This window comes from Aedes albopictus, chromosome 3, assembly GCF_035046485.1.
Source record: "Aedes albopictus strain Foshan chromosome 3, AalbF5, whole genome shotgun sequence".
NCBI lineage: Eukaryota > Metazoa > Arthropoda > Insecta > Diptera > Culicidae > Aedes > Aedes albopictus.
In genome coordinates, this window is record NC_085138.1 from 303681477 (window position 1) to 303700359 (window position 18883).

General features: G+C 42.8%; 2 protein-coding genes across 2 annotated transcripts; one reads left to right on the top strand and one right to left on the bottom strand.

The window, feature by feature from the left end:
* Window positions 1-1894: 1894 nt before the first annotated feature.
* LOC109413114 (coatomer subunit delta) lies at window positions 1895-4996 on the bottom strand. The gene is made up of 9 exons (XM_019686829.3): window positions 4852-4996; window positions 4553-4781; window positions 4264-4487; window positions 3592-3995; window positions 3357-3527; window positions 2966-3279; window positions 2780-2891; window positions 2498-2663; window positions 1895-2429 (listed from the first exon to the last, which is right to left on the bottom strand). Exons 2-9 carry the CDS (start codon window positions 4593-4595, stop codon window positions 2301-2303), a joined length of 1563 nt encoding a protein of 520 aa, XP_019542374.2. The 5' UTR covers window positions 4596-4781; window positions 4852-4996; the 3' UTR covers window positions 1895-2300.
* A 129-nt stretch (window positions 4997-5125) lies between these two features.
* On the top strand, window positions 5126-6299 carry LOC109413115 (proteasome subunit beta type-5). Its single transcript, XM_019686832.3, has 3 exons — window positions 5126-5362; window positions 5439-5831; window positions 5897-6299. Exons 1-3 carry the CDS (start codon window positions 5216-5218, stop codon window positions 6203-6205), a joined length of 849 nt encoding a protein of 282 aa, XP_019542377.1. The 5' UTR covers window positions 5126-5215; the 3' UTR covers window positions 6206-6299.
* The last annotated feature ends 12584 nt before the right edge of the window (window positions 6300-18883 follow it).

Here is an 18883-nt window from a genome sequence, read left to right on the forward strand (position 1 = left end):
TTCGCACCTCTCTAACAGATGTGGGACCGTACACAAATTACGTCACGCTTTTAGGGGGGAGGGGGGTTTAGCAGAACGTGACGACCCATACAAAAAATATTGAAGTCCCATACAAAAAGTTTGACATAGGGGGGAGGGGGGGTTGGAAAAGGTCGATTTTTGCGTGACAAAATTTGTGCATCATCCCTGTGGAGTAGTGTAGTGGTAAAACAGTTGATCGTGACGCTAAGGTCCTGGTATCGAATCTGGGTGTGGCTGTACATATTTCTTTTTTAAATTTTAGTTTTGAAATCAAAACGTTGTCAACAACGAATTGATGTGAAGTTCCATTAAAAATGAAGAGGCATTGGATGTTCTTTGTCAAATGATATGTAATTGATAACAAACTGATTGAACAGTAGTGCGAATTCAAGTGCCAATCAGTTCATATCAAAGTGCAGATTTTTTACCGTGTAAATAAATTTCCCAGCCGTTTATCAAGCTATTCGAATTCTTTAGGCACCGAGTCATAACACTCTACCCAGGTAACCGCTAAGCACTGTTCTAAGCATAACGATCATTGAACAGCTTTTCAGTGCTAAAAAGCTCTATATAAGCATTCCTAATGCTTATAGGCACTATAAACAGTAAGAACTATAATAAGCGCTGTATGCTTATATAAAGCCTACAAGCTGTAAAAAAGTTGGTCAGTGCTGTCACAGGGCTTGGAGTACATGACGTTTATATCAATCAAAATTGATTTTGACCAAAACAGACGTAAATCGGTCATGACTAAATACATTTTAACATGAATGTTAACGGACCGAGATCGAGGGAACAGGATCATTTTTGTTGTCATTGGACGAATGCTGCTCGGAATGCTATTGTTTAAAAGATAATGGATCTTTCAAGCAAATGTGGTAATTCCACACTTGATTCTAATAGTTTATTTTATCTACAAACTCTAGCTTCAGTAGGATAACGCCCTACGGATGCTTTCAAACAAGTCATCGCATACTTCACTTCAAAAGGCCTTGCGCTAATTGTTGGCGGCAGTAATGCTAATGCTCACCATTTTGTATAGCGAAATACCTGAGCGTTATTCTAATCAGTTATTAGCGTAGGCCCCAACATAACCAAATAGTCGATAAATAATTATTTAAATAATTACTTAAGTGACTATCCTGGGAAATCATTGCTTAATGCTTATGGATGTGATATCCACCACTCAATTATTTAACAAAAATATATATGTATCATAATGTATTTCCAGTAATTTGTTTTAAATCGAAGTAGATAAAATAATTGGATACTATAGAATTTGATTTTCACAGGGCTTGGAGTACATGGTACAGGTACATGGTACATGGAGTACAGGTCATGTCACAGGGCTTGGAGTACATGACGTTTATATCAATCAAAATTGATTTTGACCAAAACAGACGTAAATCGGTCATGACTAAATACATTTTAACATGAATGTTAACGGACCGAGATCGAGGGAACAGGATCATTTTTGTTGTCATTGGACGAATGCTGCTCGGAATGCTATTGTTTAAAAGATAATGGATCTTTCAAGCAAATGTGGTAATTCCACACTTGATTCTAATAGTTTATTTTATCTACAAACTCTAGCTTCAGTAGGATAACGCCCTACGGATGCTTTCAAACAAGTCATCGCATACTTCACTTCAAAAGGCCTTGCGCTAATTGTTGGCGGCAGTAATGCTAATGCTCACCATTTTGTATAGCGAAATACCTGAGCGTTATTCTAATCAGTTATTAGCGTAGGCCCCAACATAACCAAATAGTCGATAAATAATTATTTAAATAATTACTTAAGTGACTATCCTGGGAAATCATTGCTTAATGCTTATGGATGTGATATCCACCACTCAATTATTTAACAAAAATATATATGTATCATAATGTATTTCCAGTAATTTGTTTTAAATCGAAGTAGATAAAATAATTGGATACTATAGAATTTGATTTTCTCCTTAATTAAATTGTTTTATAGCATGTATCAGCATACCTCCTTATACACATAACTTGTAAAGTGCGCTACATGCATGATCTACTTCCATTTTAGATGACCATCAATCAAACGGCCATCGAGCTAGTGTATTCAAATAAACTCTATAAACAAATGTACGGTTCAAACATAGCAATTATAAAAAGAGTGGGGGCCATGGGACTCAAAGCATCAACGCAAAATATATACGTCAGTTGTTAATGCCGCAAGGAACGCCTACCTACCACGAATGTTTAAAGAATAACTCCCGGAACGCAACAGAAGACCATGAAAACCCGGAGGCAAGTTACACGATTTCGTACTTATCTGGATAGAATAGAGTTTCTGTTGAATACTTAACGTCCGACTCGTCGTCGACCAGTTGGACCTTCATCGCTCGCAGATCGGCATAGGGGATTTTCGACGAAAACGTGACCTGTTGGGCGATGTATTAGGTTGGGATTTAATGCGAGGAAAGTGAGATTTTTTTCGTTGACAACTTACGTCTAGTGGGAAGAAATCGCCGGGGATCGAATTGGGCACGCTGAACTCCATCGAGCCTTGCTTGCTGGATGCATCGATGACGGGTAGATTCCACTGCAGGACATTCTTACGAGAATCGTGATTGTAATCGCCATCGCATTCGGCAATAGATGGGCTAATTCCCATTCTAAGGGAGAAGAAGGTTTAATCATCAGTAAGGTGGACACAGTTTTACTGTGTTTGATGGTGCAATGAAATGATGAATAAAGCTTGCATTTAAAGCGAAGATAATAAAATACTCACGGCAATGGAATGCTAATGCAAACATCTTGAAGCTCTAGCCGAGTATGTTCCAGCTCGTATTCGATATTGACATCGCAACCGCCTTCGGCGTTCTCAGAGGGCCAACAGTTAACTGGAAAATAATTTGAAAGAAAAAGATATTCATAGCTAAGTTGATAAAAAAATGAGTATTTAATGGGCCCTTACTAGTGAGAGGAATGGCCGATTCATCCTGTGTCTGATAGCGCCACTTCAACACACCCACATCCGTGTTCATCGGGAATGGCTTGGCCGGATTTTTGAGTCCAATCTGACCTTTGCTCTTGAATAGTTCCTTGTCCACGTTGGGATGCGTTTGTAGCTGAATACCTCGCTGATCCTGGTTTTGCAATTGCACCTTGATTCGGCCGTACTTTTCGTCGGAAATGCGCAACGTTAGCAATCCGGACAGTTCGAACGCTTGGAGACCACCGTCCCGTCCTATGCGAACCACAATCTTATCTTCCATGCGAAGGTGCACCCTGAAATGAATGAAAAAACATCAATAAGCAACGGAAACTACATTTTTTTTATCCAAAACGGTTCTGTAGATATTTACTCATCCATTGGAACGTCCGAAACTGGCTTGACCTTGGCGACCGAAGAAACAGCGGCAGGTGTTGGATTGGAAACAACTTTTTCACCTTCACTTTTGAGCTGATCCACAAATGTGTCAGCATCGCGATTCTTTCCTCCCAGCTTGAGAGCATTTCTCGCTGCGGCCGGTTTACTACCAAATAGAAAATTTCCATCGTTATTACAATGTTTTAGTATATCCACCCTGAATAACTTACGCTGCCGGCGCGGCCGGTTTGATCTCGCCGATCCCGATCGACGGTGCCGAAATCGACGAATGGTTGGAAATGCCCCCTCCGCCACTGGAGCTGTTGCCGAATCCTTCGGAACTACCACCGCCGTAAGGCCGCCCACTACCGCCCATTTTCTTCTGCTCCATCCGCTGTCGTTGCAGTTCCTTTGCCCTCTCGCGACTCTTCTGCTTGGCTTCTCGTTCCTGCGTTTGGCGGACCGCCTGGTAAACCTTTTCCTCGTGCGAATCCATTTCAACAAAGGTCTTAATCTGCGCCAGATTAACGCTTTCTCTGTAGCCCAAGGCAACAATTTCGTCGAATGCGAAGATGAGATCGAACGCGTTTTCGATGATTTCCTTCTCCTCCAGGGACCGGCAGTACTCTGGAATCTGTAAATAGTAGCATAGTAATTTAGATAGTTTCCCGGGGAATGTTCTAGAGCTCTGAATGTCCAGACAACCCCTTAATCCAACTGTTAGCTACTTCTTGTACCGACTTTTCGAACCCTCTAAGCAGAATACCCTCTTTGAATGAGTGTTATCAGTTTCGTACCTTTTAATTCCGCCCTATGTTGCTTATCCTTTGACAGATACGCGTATTTCGACTACCACTTGTAATCTTCCTCAGTGTCAGTTATCCACTCTGTTAGCTACTTACCACTTTGGAGAACAAACGCAACGTTTCCAGATCCTCCAGGATGTTACTGGCCTTGGTGGTGATCAACAGCATGTAAAGTTTCTCTAGCGGCTGATAAACATACCGAACCGAGTCCGTTTCCACGAACGTATGCTGTTTACCGGAGGTCATCAGCTTCGGAAAGGCAGCCAACAAACCTTCTATGCGGGCCTTGGTCATTTCGACAAACTGCCGGGAGACAATCGCTAAAAGGCAGAGTAAATCATTTTCAATGATAACCGTTGGTATCTTCCAGCAACACGGAACTCACTTTTCCCTGCTTTGGTGCAGACGGCGGCCGCTATCAGGACCATTTTGAAGCAATTTTTCAAGCTCCAGAGACGATGAAAACGGACTGAATCAACACACTCCCAATAACACAACACCAGCGCCGTTCACACGAAAGCTTGAAAGATTCCGGCTGACGTGTGAGGTAGTGACGTTTGCCCTTTGACTGGCGACGAATGTTTTGCCAGCAAAATTCTTCACCAAAATATGCTCTGAAATCGATATTAATTAGAAAACATTCACTGCAGTCACTAACTAGAGCATAATCTGAATGATAATTACACAATTTGTTGCGAAAATAATGATGTTTTTTTAAGTTTTTCAGAAAATTAAATTTGCACTCGAGCTGGCGACACACTCTTTTTGATTTTTTTTTTACTTTCTGTGACTGGACTGTCGCGGTGACAGCTGACCATCAATGCACTTTCCGGCGGGGTTGTTTCGAAGTGACAGTAACTTTTGTAAGGCTCTGCACTTGGAAAGAAGGACGCAGCCAAAATTAAACCAATGCCGATTTTTAGTAGAAATTTTCCCACCGTGTCACACTCAGCGACTGTCACTTTGCTCAACAGCGGTTTTTGTTTGTCATCATTTTGGTAGTGAACATTTCGGTCGATCACAGTTTTTCCTCAATTTTCATCGAAAAATGGCCCTAGCTGATGTGTGCGGTCTTCCCGGCGGAAGCCTGATGTCCGGTGGACCGATGGATCATCAATTCTTCCAGCGGGACCTCGCTCTGAACAGTCAGAATCTGCACAACAGTTTCTCCCTAGCGGTTCCACCGTTCCAAGAGGTAAGATTGAACGCTGTGAGAAGGTTATGTTTCGCACTTGTCTAACATCCGAGTCATTCGCTGTCGTTCCGAACAGCCGGCGCAGAATCTGGCCAAACTGCAGGCCCATGGCGAAGCGAGTGGAATCAAGATGGAATTCGACCACGGTACCACGACGCTCGGGTTCCGGTTCCAGGGCGGAGTCATCCTGGCTGTGGATTCCCGTGCCACCGGTGGCCAATTCATCGGCTCGCAGACCATGAAGAAGATTGTGGAGATCAACGATTACCTGCTGGGAACGCTGGCCGGAGGTGCCGCCGATTGCGTCTACTGGGATCGGGTGCTGGCCAAGGAGTGTCGCATCTACGAGCTGCGGAACAAGGAGCGGATTTCGGTAGCCGCCGCCAGCAAAATCATGTCCAACATTGTGTACTATTACAAGGGCATGGGTCTCAGCATGGGCATGATGTTGGCCGGCTACGATAAGCGGGTAAGTGGGTGGCTTTCTTTTCGATTTAAGAGTAATGACTAAAATGTATCGATTCCATCCGGCAGGGTCCCCAGCTGTACTACATCGATTCGGAAGGCACACGCACCCCGGGTAAGGTGTTCTCCGTTGGTAGCGGTTCCATCTACGCCTATGGTGTTTTGGATTCCGGATATCGGTGGGATTTGAAGGATGAGGAAGCCCAGGATTTGGGTCGTCGGGCGATCTACCACGCAACCCATCGCGATGCGTACTCCGGCGGTATCGTTCGGGTGTACCACATCAAACCAACCGGATGGGTCAACATTTCCAACCAGGACTGTATGGATCTGCACTTCAAGTACCAGGACGAGAAGCAGCAGAAGTTTGGATCGTAAATTTGCAAATCGTGTTCGATGATTAATTATTAATATTAATGCTTGGCACTGTAGCTCTACGGGGCAGAAAGGAATACATAAATTTGGTAATTTATTCGGGTTGCTCCTGTTCAGTGATGACAGCAAGACACGAGCACAATACATACAGTTGAAGTTCCACCTTAAATCGTCCGGTCCGACTTAGTGCTTATGCATTGTGTGACCAGGTTTTTTGTTCCAGCTGTTCGTTCATTATTTAGGTAGCTGCATATCAATTCATGACAACACTGAATCATCCAGCTGCAGATCTCCAACGTCCCTCACGCCCAACGCTCGCTAGACCACGCTCCACCTGGTCCGCCCTTCGATGCTCAATGCGCTCCACGCCTGCTTGTACCAACCGAATGATTAGCAAACACCAACTGTGCAGGGTTGTTATCCGGCATTTTGCAACATGCCCTGCCCACTGTTGTATGCATCCAACCTTGGCCACTTACAGGATGTACATGCTACGTTAAATTTAGTCGTTACCAAGGAACCGAGGTAATCTCTACCACCTTGAAAATATCCCCGTCTATCATAACATAGCTGCCAAGGCTTGTCCTGTCTTGCAGGGCTGTTACAGGTGGCGCGGATTTGGCGTTTTTCGCGATTTTTCCGTTTCGCGCGTATTTGCTAATTTCGGTGCGATTTTTGCTATACCTACAAGCTTGTATAGTTTCGTGGCATGCACGCCATACAAACTTCAACTCATTTGTGGCAGCTCAGTTTTCAGCCGATAAAGCTAAATTTTTCACAAGTTGTTCTAGGTACTCGCCCAAAGGCACAATTCTAGGGGGTGCCCCGTGCATTTTGACTACTTTTTTTCTCGTCATACAAATGTGGACCGGTCTAGTTAGTACACAATAATCATCATCATCATCATCTGTATTTTCTCTCAAGGCAAATATTTGCGCAGTTCAAAATAGCAAAAAACTAGGAGCGGGCAATGTCTGAGACATAACCGCAATGTTGACGTAGGACAAAGGCTGGAACGAGATTCCGACTTTTATATTTCCATAATACAATGTTTGTTGTTATGATAATACAAATGGTGGACTGATGTGTTGAGTAAAGTTGTTGTGTGATCGCTTTCGCTGAACGCATTCACAACCCAACACACATTTTTGCTGTATAAGAGTAAAGCAAATCACTCTTAAGCTAACTTTAGCTCAAGAAGCTGTTATTCAGCTGGTTCTGTTATTTGGGAAGATGTTGACTAGTTCAAGAGTTATTTCGTTTTGAAGAGAAACGGTTAAATTACTGTTCTACGAGAGAATTTTCATCGAGCGGATAAAATTATTAGATAATTGAACGGCGTTAAATAGATCTTTTCAACGAAAGTTTAACGTGAAACTCTTTCGACAATACGTTGTTTTCATCCAGGAAAAACATTAGTAGCCACTTCACTATTGCTGAACTACCAAGCTTTCAATCTGTCGCTTTTAATTATCCGAATCATAACTCTTGAGGAATCATTTTCGCTGATCCTGGAAAAGACCGTTTATAAAACGGAAGATTTTGGCAAGACAATTGCATGAATTCATCACGCAATGCGATTTTACCCATACTGAATGCGGCCGTTTGCTGTCGTGGATGAGATTCCTAATGCTGTCACCACGATAGCCGAGAGTCATCGCTGAGTTTGTGTGCTGCTGCCTAGCTGGGAGGTGGCATCTCCACTCTCCTTGACTGATCCATGGAAAATGACGAAAGTTGTCTGAGGAAACAGCTTTTATGCTCCTAGATTAGCAGATGAAGCCAAGGATGAAGTTCCTCCCATTCGGTGGGCTTCCCAGTTTATTCCGTTTGCATGACCCGCCCACATTGTGTCAGACGCTTCAAACTACTGCAACCGTTCTTTGAGACAATTTCGAATCGAACGGATAAACTAATCGAAGTATTGAAAAATTAAGATCATTTTAATTCGATAAATAGAATAGAATATAACAATAGAATAGAATGAAACAATCAGCAGATCAGTGGATGAGATTCCTGGTGCTATCACTTGTCGCAGTTGACGTGCTGCTGCGCACCCGTGGACGTGATATCCACCTCCACCCTCCCTGACTGATCCAATGAAAATGACGAAAGAAATCATAGGAAACAGCTTTTATGCCCCTAGATTAGCAGATGAAGCTCCTCCCATGCGGCTGGCTTTCCAGTTTGTATCGATTGCATGACCCGCCCCGCATGCTTCGGACGCTTCAAACGATTTTCAACCAAGAAATGAGAGAACATTTCATTTAACAAAATAAAGTACCCAAAATATAAAAAGATTTAGATCATTTCAATTCGAAAAATGCTAGAATTAAACAAGGGATCGTCCTTAAATTAAGGCACACAAAAATTAGTCATTTTCAACCCCTCATCACTATGTCACACTTTTTGTATGGGACCTCTGAAATTTTTGTATGGGTTGTCACACTTTGTTGACCCCCCCCCCCCCCTTTAAACGTGACGTAATTTCTGGACGCTCCCCAGTGTTTCACGAAAAATGGTTCTGATAGGACAATGCGTTGCTAAATTCTGGGTGGAACCATTAGTGGCCGGAATTCAATTTTTCATTTTTCGATTGAACCACATTTTTCTCGATTGATGGAATGAAATTATGTGATTTATAACTCTTGAGGAAATATTTTCGGTGGTCCTGAGAAGGACCGTTTGATTAATTGACGATTTTAGGAACGAAATGGCATGAAAACATCATGTCACGCAATGCGTGTTGGTTTTCTCCTTAATGCTAAATACAGGATGCCACCGAAAACTGGTACGTCGCTTTCTGCCATGGATGAGATTCCTGGTGCTATCCGCACGATAGCCGAGAGTTGCGGCTGGGTTGATGTGCCACTGCTCAGCTGTGGTGGTGACATCCCAAGGAGAATACATTTTACTAAGGTGGCGCAGATAAACATTGCAAACCACTTGTTGTCTCTTCCACTCTTCTGGTGTTCTTATGCAACTAAAATAGTGACGTCACTATTTCAGTTCCATAAGAACACCAGAAGAATGGAAGAGACAACCAGTGGTTTGCAATGTTTATCTGCGCCACCTTAGTAAAATGTATTCTCCTTGGTGACATCCACCCTGCTTGACTGATCCAACGAAAATGACGAAAGAAATCAGAGGGAACAGCTTTTATGTCCCTAGATTAGCAGATGAAGCTCCTCCCATTTGACTGGATTCCAGTTTATTTTGATTGCATGCCCCGCCCCGCATGCACCAGACGCTTGAAACGGTTAATCAGCCGAGAAATGAGAAAATTTTTATTTAACGAATAAAGTAACCAAAATATTGGAAGATCTGGATAATTTAAATTCGAAAAATGGTTAAATCAAACAATGTTTCACGAAAAATGGTCTGGGTATGATAAAACGTTGCTAAATTCCTGGTGGAATCATTAGTGGCCGGCATCATTATTGTTGCGGGGCAACCAAACATTCAGTTTTTCACTTTTCGGTTACACCACACTTCTACCGAGCGATGGAATTAAATAACTATCTGATTCACAACTCTTGAGGAATAATTTTCTATGGTCCTGAAGAGAACCGTTTGAATATTGGACGATTTCATTCAATTGACATGAATTTATCATGCCACGCAATGCGTGTTGGATTTCTCCGTGCTGTTTGCTGGAAGCCGTCGAAAATTGGCCCGCCGCTTGCTGCCGTGGGGGCGATTCCGGATTTTGCTGCTGCCTCTGCCACCACCACCGCCGAACAATCGATGAAAAGTATTCCTTCCTTGGTCTGTTGCGTTAGACGGTTAGAAGGCGAATGTACAACAGAACCCTTGCCGACAACCACCGACGCCGAGCCAACACGGCCGTCAAAGAAGTATGAGCGAAAACGCAAACAAAGAAAGTGAGCAGCTCTCGTTCGATGCGTTCACCTCGAGACGACAAAGACAAATGAGGGAAGATGCGAAGAAGCAGTAGCTTTTATATTCGACGGGAGCATCCAAAATGTGCTCGATCGTGATTGGCTGGAATAAACATGGGTTCACTTTTCCCAATTTTTCAATAGTTTGTTATTGAAAATCAGCAAATGTTAATATTGGGCATAATTGGTGTAAAGATTTCCAATCAATTGGAACCAAAATTTTGAAAATTCAACGAGAAATGGCTGAGTTATTAACGCTCAAAATCTCCACTTCAAACGTAACGCGGCCGATTTCTGAAAATTTAGAATGACACCCGGTATAGAAAAGAGAGACGTAGTCCTACGTCAAAAATCTGCTTGAAACACCGTAGGGGGCCGTTCATAAACCACGTGGACTTCTTGGGAGGGGGGGGGGCGGTCTGGTCAAAGTCCACGCTCCATACAAATTTCAAAATGTTTGTATGAACAAAAGTCTACGAGGGGGGAGGGGGGCGGTCTGAGATGGCCAAAATTTGGTCTACGTGGTTTATGAACAGCCCCCAGGATAAAACTTGCAAAAAACAACATCTGTTTGAATTTTCGATTGAGTCAAGCAAGATGTTCGAGCATTGGTTTCTTTTTGGACAAATATCATATCCCCCTCAGTAGACGATCGTGGACGGACAAACTAACCCTTATTTGGAAGCTTTTTAGATGTACTTTCTGATAAGGGTATCCGTGATGTAAAGCCTGTAAAGCGTGATATAAGATGGAGGTTCAGCCTACGATAGTAAGAATTTTAATGGAATCCCTATGGTATGACTTAGAAAAATTTGGTAGGAATGTAATTTCTATTGGCGTGAGTAGAAGAATTAGGGTCTGGGACCATTTGGGCAGGAGCACCTATCTTGGGCACTTGCTGCTATAGCTCAAGTCAAGTCAATTTCAAACCAGCTGACTTAAATTTTTTGACATGGATAGATACTGTGCGTATCTGATCGTGTCTCAAAAATCAAGTCAATCGGTACAAAATTGACTGAGTTGTAGCGACAAGTACCCAAAATAGGTGCTCCTGCCCAAATGGTTCTAGTCCCTACATTTAAATTCTATCAGAGATCTGGTGCAAACCAGATCAAATATATTTGTCGAGATTTTTGGTGGCAAGTTTTTGACTACACTGAGGATACTGCAACTCCGAATATCATATATTCGTATACGAATCAACTATGATTTTTTGCCACAAGAATTTCTTGCGAAGATCATAGTTACGAACTATGATTTTGGATTCAAAGCGCCAACTGTTATTGTCATACTGTTACTGTATAAATTTCATTCATAACACTCACGTATGAAAATCATACCAATAACGTATAAAAACTGAAAATATGTCTTATGACTATCATACATATTTTAAGGAAATATTTTGCACAAATTAAAAAAAATCGCAACCTGGAATCGAACCAAGAACGTCAAGGTTGGCGAGTGCGTGCTTTACTCATACGCCCATCGACGCTTCGGAGGTTGAAGTAGTTAGAAGCCAATAAAAGGTTTTGTTTTTTTTTAGCAATGGTGTTTCATAACACATTACATGATTTTCATACGATGCATCTTATGAGATTTTTCAGACGACAAGTCTTATGAACTTCGCTATTCAATGTATGAAAAGCATACGAGAACTATGAAATGATAAAAAATATAAAAATAACTTATCCTCAGTGTAAGATAATGAGTACAGTAGACGTTCGATAAGTGCAACATGTTTACGTTTCAGTTACCGAATGAAATTCGCTAACTGCAACGACTGACAGCCGTCAAACAGTTGTCAATTGCTGTTGGACGCAGCCATAATGCACTCAAAAACATCGCAATGCAGCTGTAGTGCATCTCAAAAACATCGTAACTCTGTTGACGTTTCGTTTTTGACAGATAGCGGTGCGATAACTGCAAAATTGTTGCACTTAGCGGACTTGCAGTTAAAAAGCATTGCAGTTAAACCGTTTGCACCGAGCGAACGTCTACTGTACAGGTTTTTGTGATAAATATAGCTCAAAACTTGGCTGGTTGGGGCGCTGGAATCTGGGGAAATTAGGGTTCCAGAAACTCCTCACGAGAGTCCTTCAGGAACTCCTTGCAGAGACTCCATCTGGGATTCTTTCTGGAATTCCTTCAGATGTTTTCAACGGAAACCTTCCAAAAGTTGTACAGTAGACGTTCGAAAAGTGCAACATGTTTACGTTTCAGTTACCGAATGTAATTCGCTAACTGCAACGGCTGACAGCCGTCAAACAGATGTCAAATGCTGTTGGACGCAGCCAAAATGCACTCAAAAACATCGCAATGCAGCTGAAGTGCATCCGAAAAACATCGCAACTCTGTTGACGTTTTGTTTTTGACAGATAGCGGTGCGATAACTGCAAAATTGTTGCACTTAGCGGACTTGCAGTTAAAAAGCATTGCAGTTAAACCGTTTGCACCGAGCGAACGTCTACTGTATTCCTCTTTTTATGGAATATCTTATGGCATTATTCCAGGAGTTCATTAGATAACACAGCGCAACATTTTTTTGTCTCAAGGGCAAACTTATGTGTCTCCGAAGGATTTTGGGCCGCTGAATCCGAATCCGGGCTCAGGTTTTCACCAACACGTCACAATTTTGAGCTATACCTCAATTTAAAGGGCAAAATATGCGATTTTGGGCTTTTTTGACTGCAAGCCATTAAGCTTGGAAATATTTTTTTAAGCAATCAAAAGGTTAATTGGTCAATTAACATCTAAATTAACGACTCATGCAAAATATTTCATGTTACCTAATCAAATTTGATAGATTTAAGCATTTTATATTAGTATGAAAACTTGCATGCAACTTTTGGAGGGTGACTTGTATGGGAAATATCGTACCTAACATAAATCGCTTAAAACTATCAAATTCGATTTGGTAAAACGAAATATTTTGCATGAGTCGTTGATTTAGATGTTTTTATGTTTTCACTTTATGTTAAAACTAACAGATTTCAACCGGCCGATACTCTAAGGTATTTCATTAAGCGGTAATAAAGAAGAACACTAAAGGGACACGTCTGGTTTCAATCATGTCACAGAACATTCTGATCTTTATTTGTATTCTTAACATGCATTACTCGAATGGCTGCTTAGCCGTTTAACGAAGGGGCTTGCCCCGTTTTATCGAACGTAGTTCCATATACTACAGTCCTTCCCTCTTAAGAACCTAGCTACCTTAAAGTATAAAAATTCCATTTCGAAAGTACGATTTTTCTTTTTAAGTGCATAATATCTAATTCAGAACACTTCAATTCACTTTAACAATAATTCCTCGATCGCACTGCGCGCGTATCATCCGTGAAAACTACTTCTTGATCTTTCGAGCGCGACTCCTGGTCATTATCAGGCTATCGCTCATCATGCTATCGTTCGTCGGGTTATCGCTCGTCTTCGTCCGCTTTGTTCTGGTAGGATTAGTATTCCTTTGTTCTGGGAACCCCAGGAAAGGCTCTTCGTCGGAATCCGAACATCCCTGGAACACGATTTCGTCCGATTCTGACCGGCTACGCTTCCTTCGCGTGGCCTCCGGTAGTTGCAATCTTGAAGTCCGAATCGGGGTGTGAGCCATCTTCAACTGGTTTTTGTGAGCCATAATCGTGGTCCTTCTGTTGCACCAACATCTCCAAATGATTCTCCAGCTTATCCTTCAATTTATAAGGTACTGTATACGCCTTCTTGAAAATGGGCCGCTCATGTTTCAGGATCAGTTCCCCCTCATAGCCTACGATAGGTTCTGAAAAGTCTTTTTTCTCTGTTAGACTATTCACCACAGCAGTATTGGTAAAACCAGACCTCCATCCAGCGAAGAAAACGTCGAGCCACGATCTCCCAATCAAAGGAACAAAATTGTTGCCACATTTTAAAACAAACAAGTTTCTGTTGTGCTAACTTGCCATTCAATTCCACTTGCACAGAAATTTCTCCCAGGATTCGCAATCGAGCTCCATCATCAACAATCAGCTGTCTACTCGAACTACGCATTGGGATATCCCTGAAAAACTTCCTACAATCGGCCTCACTGATAACAGAAACAGCTGACCCAGAATCGATTTCCATGTTGAGCGAACAATTTTGTACCTTCGCGTTGATAACACACGGTTCATTAATTTTTTTAACTGCAGAAATCATCAAGCATTCCATTCCGTCCGTTTCTTCGCCTGAACTAATGTGCACGCCTGACCTTTTAAAATCGTAGCTAGTATCCTTGTCATCCTGTACTACCTGATTCACCGAACCTCGATTCTTCAAGCTGTAGCAATCTCTTCTCAGATGACCTCGCTTTTTGCAAAAATTGCAAATTGCGTTAGCGTATGCACTACGATTCCTGTTAGTAGATGGGGACCGCCTTTGGAACCTAACTCGCCTATCATTCCAATCAGCGTTTCTAATCCTATACGAGTTGTCACGTCCGTAGTCTCGACTAGTTCCCCCAACTTTCCTTCCTAGTCTGTCCTTTACCGAATGCACTTCTGAATTTCTAGGCTCACTACTCATTGCTTTCGTTTGTTTATTGGCTATTTCGCTACTAAGCAACTTTTTCTCTATCGCTTCCAGCGTTAACGTCTCCGACATCAGTAGAGATTTTGCAAGTCCCGATCATGCATCCCCATAATCAAACGATCCCGGATTGCAGTTTCCTTAAACTGCTGAAAATTGCAAAGTTCTGCTTGCAGTTTCACCGATAGAATGAAACTTTCAGCAGATTCGTCCACCTTTAGGAAGCGATTGTAAAAATAGAAGCGCTGCATCATGTCGGGGTCTACTTTATCAAAGCGCTCCTTCAATTTCTTCACCATATCACCATAATTCAAGGTAGCCAACTCAACAGTGGGAAATATCAATTTTAACTCGTCGTAAACAACCGTGCCAGTAAGGGCAATCAACACTGATTTTTTATTTTCTTCAGTCCAGCCGTTGAAAGAGCTTAGGTGCTCTAAAGTCTAAACGTTCCATATAATTTGTGAAGGACGTACCCTTCACATAATGGTCCAATGTACCGAACGAAGGCATGATAAAATCGTAGAAAACAGAAGAAAATCAGTAATTCACTTACTTGATGCACTTTATAATCTTGCAGCTGCAGTTGTTTACTTTTTTAAGTGAGACTCAGCCCACAGATGAGCCTTCCTCATTACTCACCACTGACTGGACTTTCTCTCCCGTGACAAACTCTCTCAGCGCAAACGTATCTCACTGCTCGAAAGCTCCGTCAAACGATTACTCGCTCACCACTGATCGCCTGGAAGTTAACACTCTGATGATTTCTCACCCGTCGCTGTGAGTGGGTCGCTACTCTATTGTCGCGCTTATCTTTTATTAGAGTCCTGCGGCGGTCGTACGCTCGCAAGGCACACCGCCGCATGACAGTCGCAAGGCAAAACAGAAGAAAAAGTGTTCCCGCCAAAAACAAAAGCACGTGGGTTTCGCGAAGTGACAGATGTTTTCGAATGTATTTGTGACGAACGGCAAGAGTAGCTCAGTGGAATGAGTGGACATTCGATTGTGAGCCCTCAACGGCAACGGTTCGTAGACACGCGTCGGAGTGAATCATATTCGGATTATTATCAGCGGAAAATATCTTCTTCGAATATCGCAATTTAAAGTGAAGGATTTTGATAAAAGTGTAGTGCATATTAAATAGTGAGCCAAGGAAGAGAAGTATTTGGAGGAAAAGTGTGATACTGTTGTACACAGCGATAGGACGCTAAACGCCATTTTGAATCGGCGGAATAAAAAAGGAGACGCCATTTTGTTTCTGGTGAAGTGAAAATACACGTGGAAAAAGCAGAGGTGAACGGGAAAAGAAAAGGATGAGTGTCGATGGAGACCCCCCGGAGCTTCCGGGGAATAATTCAGCTGATGTGGACATGGCATCCGGCGCTCAAAGCCTCGCGCTGCAAGCTGCCCAGCAAGGACTACCGAAGGCGACACACCAAAGGAAGGAACTGATCAACGTCGAATACACGATGGAGGATACAGGTCCATACAGGATTTACTTCGAGCCACTCACAATGGAGGAACGCATCAACAAATTTTCCGTAGGGTCAACCCTCCGGAAGATGGAACAGTACCGAAGGCATATTGTGGACATGAAGCAGGTGGGCCGTAACAAAATCATGGTTTACCTGAACAGCTACACAAAGGCCAATTCGCTGGTGAAGGAGGTCCAAGCAGGTAGGATTGGAAGGTACAGAGCATATGTCCCACTACACCTAGTGTGCGTTACGGGTGTGATCGCTGGGGTACCAGCTGACATCAATGAAAAGGAAATTTTCGAAGACCTCCAGTGTGAAGTGCCAATCGTGAGCGTCCGCCGACTGAACAGGTTCGTGGATGGAGCACCAACGCCAACCAACAGAGTGAGCATCATGTTTCGATCAAATGTGCTGCCAGAAAGCGTGAAGCTGTTTTGCTGCTCCAGCCGCATTACACCGTTCGTGCAGAAGCTAGTCATTTGCGAAAACTGCCTCAGGTTCAACCACCGAACAAACCAGTGCAAAGGAAGGAAGAGATGCGAACGATGCTCAATGCAGCACGAGAATCCAGATCAGTTCAGAAACTGTACGAATGAGGCAAAATGTGCGTTTTGCAAGTCAACGGCGCATACATCAGGATTCGACAAATGCCCAGAGAAACAACGACAGGTCAGCATCAAACGACTCATGGCAAAGCGCACAGTCACGTACGTTGAAGCTAGGGAGCAAATACCATTCACCAGTAACATGTTCGAACCACTAGCCAATATGGAAGAATTCCCAACGCTACAAGAAACCTTCGCGTCGGCAGCTGGAACATCGACAACGATCGGATTCCGCAAACAGTGGGCACAGGCGAATCAAGAGAGGACAAAAATTACCCCAGCAGTCAAGCTTTTCAAGGACAAAGAAGTCAAGAAGAAGGCAGGCGCTAAAAGACAACGAACGGACAACAACGGAAGGAACAAGGATGAAACTACGAAAGAAGATACGGTGACAAACAACGAAAACGGAACCGCTTTGAACAACCCGTTCAAAGTATCGGAGAAGGAACGATGGGAAAACATTGCAAAGGAGGAACAACGAAAAGCAGAAATGACGGCTAGCCTGAACGTGAAGGCTACCATGATGTCGTTCTACACCGATTTCCTGAACCAACTGGAAGACTCGGAAGAAATCGCACGTAAGTTCAAACACTGTACTGAAAAATATTTCAACTTAGCACATACTGTCGATGAAAACCTCAAATAAAACTGTAAAACCAATATGTAGGCTTTTCGCACACAATAGAAAATCAACTCAACTCATACTTATAAATCGAAATGGATCAAGGGCTTAGGATAATGCAATGCAATGTTCAGAGTTTAACTCAGCATAAATCAGAAGTGCAGAGGGCATTAGTAAGTGGTGATTATGAAATTGCATTACTGTCAGAGACTTGGACTGACGAAACACTCGAACAGTCCAATAAATATCGAATATCTAATTATCATTTGATTTGTCATTCGAGATACGATAATTACGGGGGAGCAGCTATAATGGTGCACAAGAATTTGAACTACAGAAGAATCCCATTGCCGATACTGTCTGACAATACCCAGGTCTGCGGTGTCTTGATTTTGTCCCTGGATCTGGTAGTACTGTCAGTATATATAAGTCCATCAATATCAACCGAAAAGTTTGGGGAAGATGTGAACAAAATTCTGGATTCCATACGCCATTACAAGAGGGTTGTCTTTGGAGGTGATATCAATGCGCATCATCATGTATGGGGGAATGACTCGAATGACCGCAAGGGAGAAATGTTCTTGACTGCAGTCAACGGAAGTGGACTAATCCTTCTCAACAATGGAGCTAGCACGTACGTACCGATACAGCTTGGCAGGAAGGCTTCTTCAATAGATGTCACTTTGTGTTCGGGAGACATATACCTGGACGCAGAATGGGCAGTCATGGATTACAGCTTGGGTAGCCATCATTTGACTATAGAAACAAAAATCGCCGTTCAAAGACATCAACAGTCGAGGTACATCTACAACACGAAGAGAATTGGTGATCGACTCGCTAAGTTGGACCCGCAAACAATACAGAAGGTTGGAGATCTAACAAAGCAGGTGAAAAAGATCTACAGAGAAAACAGGAAGAAGGATACACGTACTCCGAAAGTATGGTGGTCTGATCAAGTCGATGAAGCTTGGAAGAGGAAGGCGGAAGCGAGGAGGAACTTCAACCGTAGTTCCACGCTGGACAACCTTATCGAGTTCAAAAAAATGGCAGCAGCGTTTCAACGAGCAAAACGAGAGGAGATAAAGAAAAAGTTTGAGAAGTTACCGGACGAAATCACACCGTTCACCAGCACAAAGGAACTGTGGCTGAAGATAGGCAGAATGACTGGCAAACGCATCTTTAAGCAGGAAAACAATGTGCTTTACGACGACAGGGAAATGGCAGAAGAATTTTTGGATACCCACTTTGGCAGGAATGATCCGCACATCAGCTACCCCACACAACGCATGCTACAGGATAGGATTTTGGACAAAGAAACGTGGGACAGGATCCTGTCTAAGAAAAAGAACAAGTCAGCGCCAGGCGAAGACAGAATCAGCTACGAAATGCTCAAACGACTTCAACCCAGTGTAACAGAGAACATCATAAGCGATCTAAATGAGATGTGGATGAGAGGAGCCATAGACGACGAGCTAAAGGTTATTCGAGTGGTAGCAATTCCTAAACCAGGACGAGACCAGTCTACGGTTCAAGGAAAA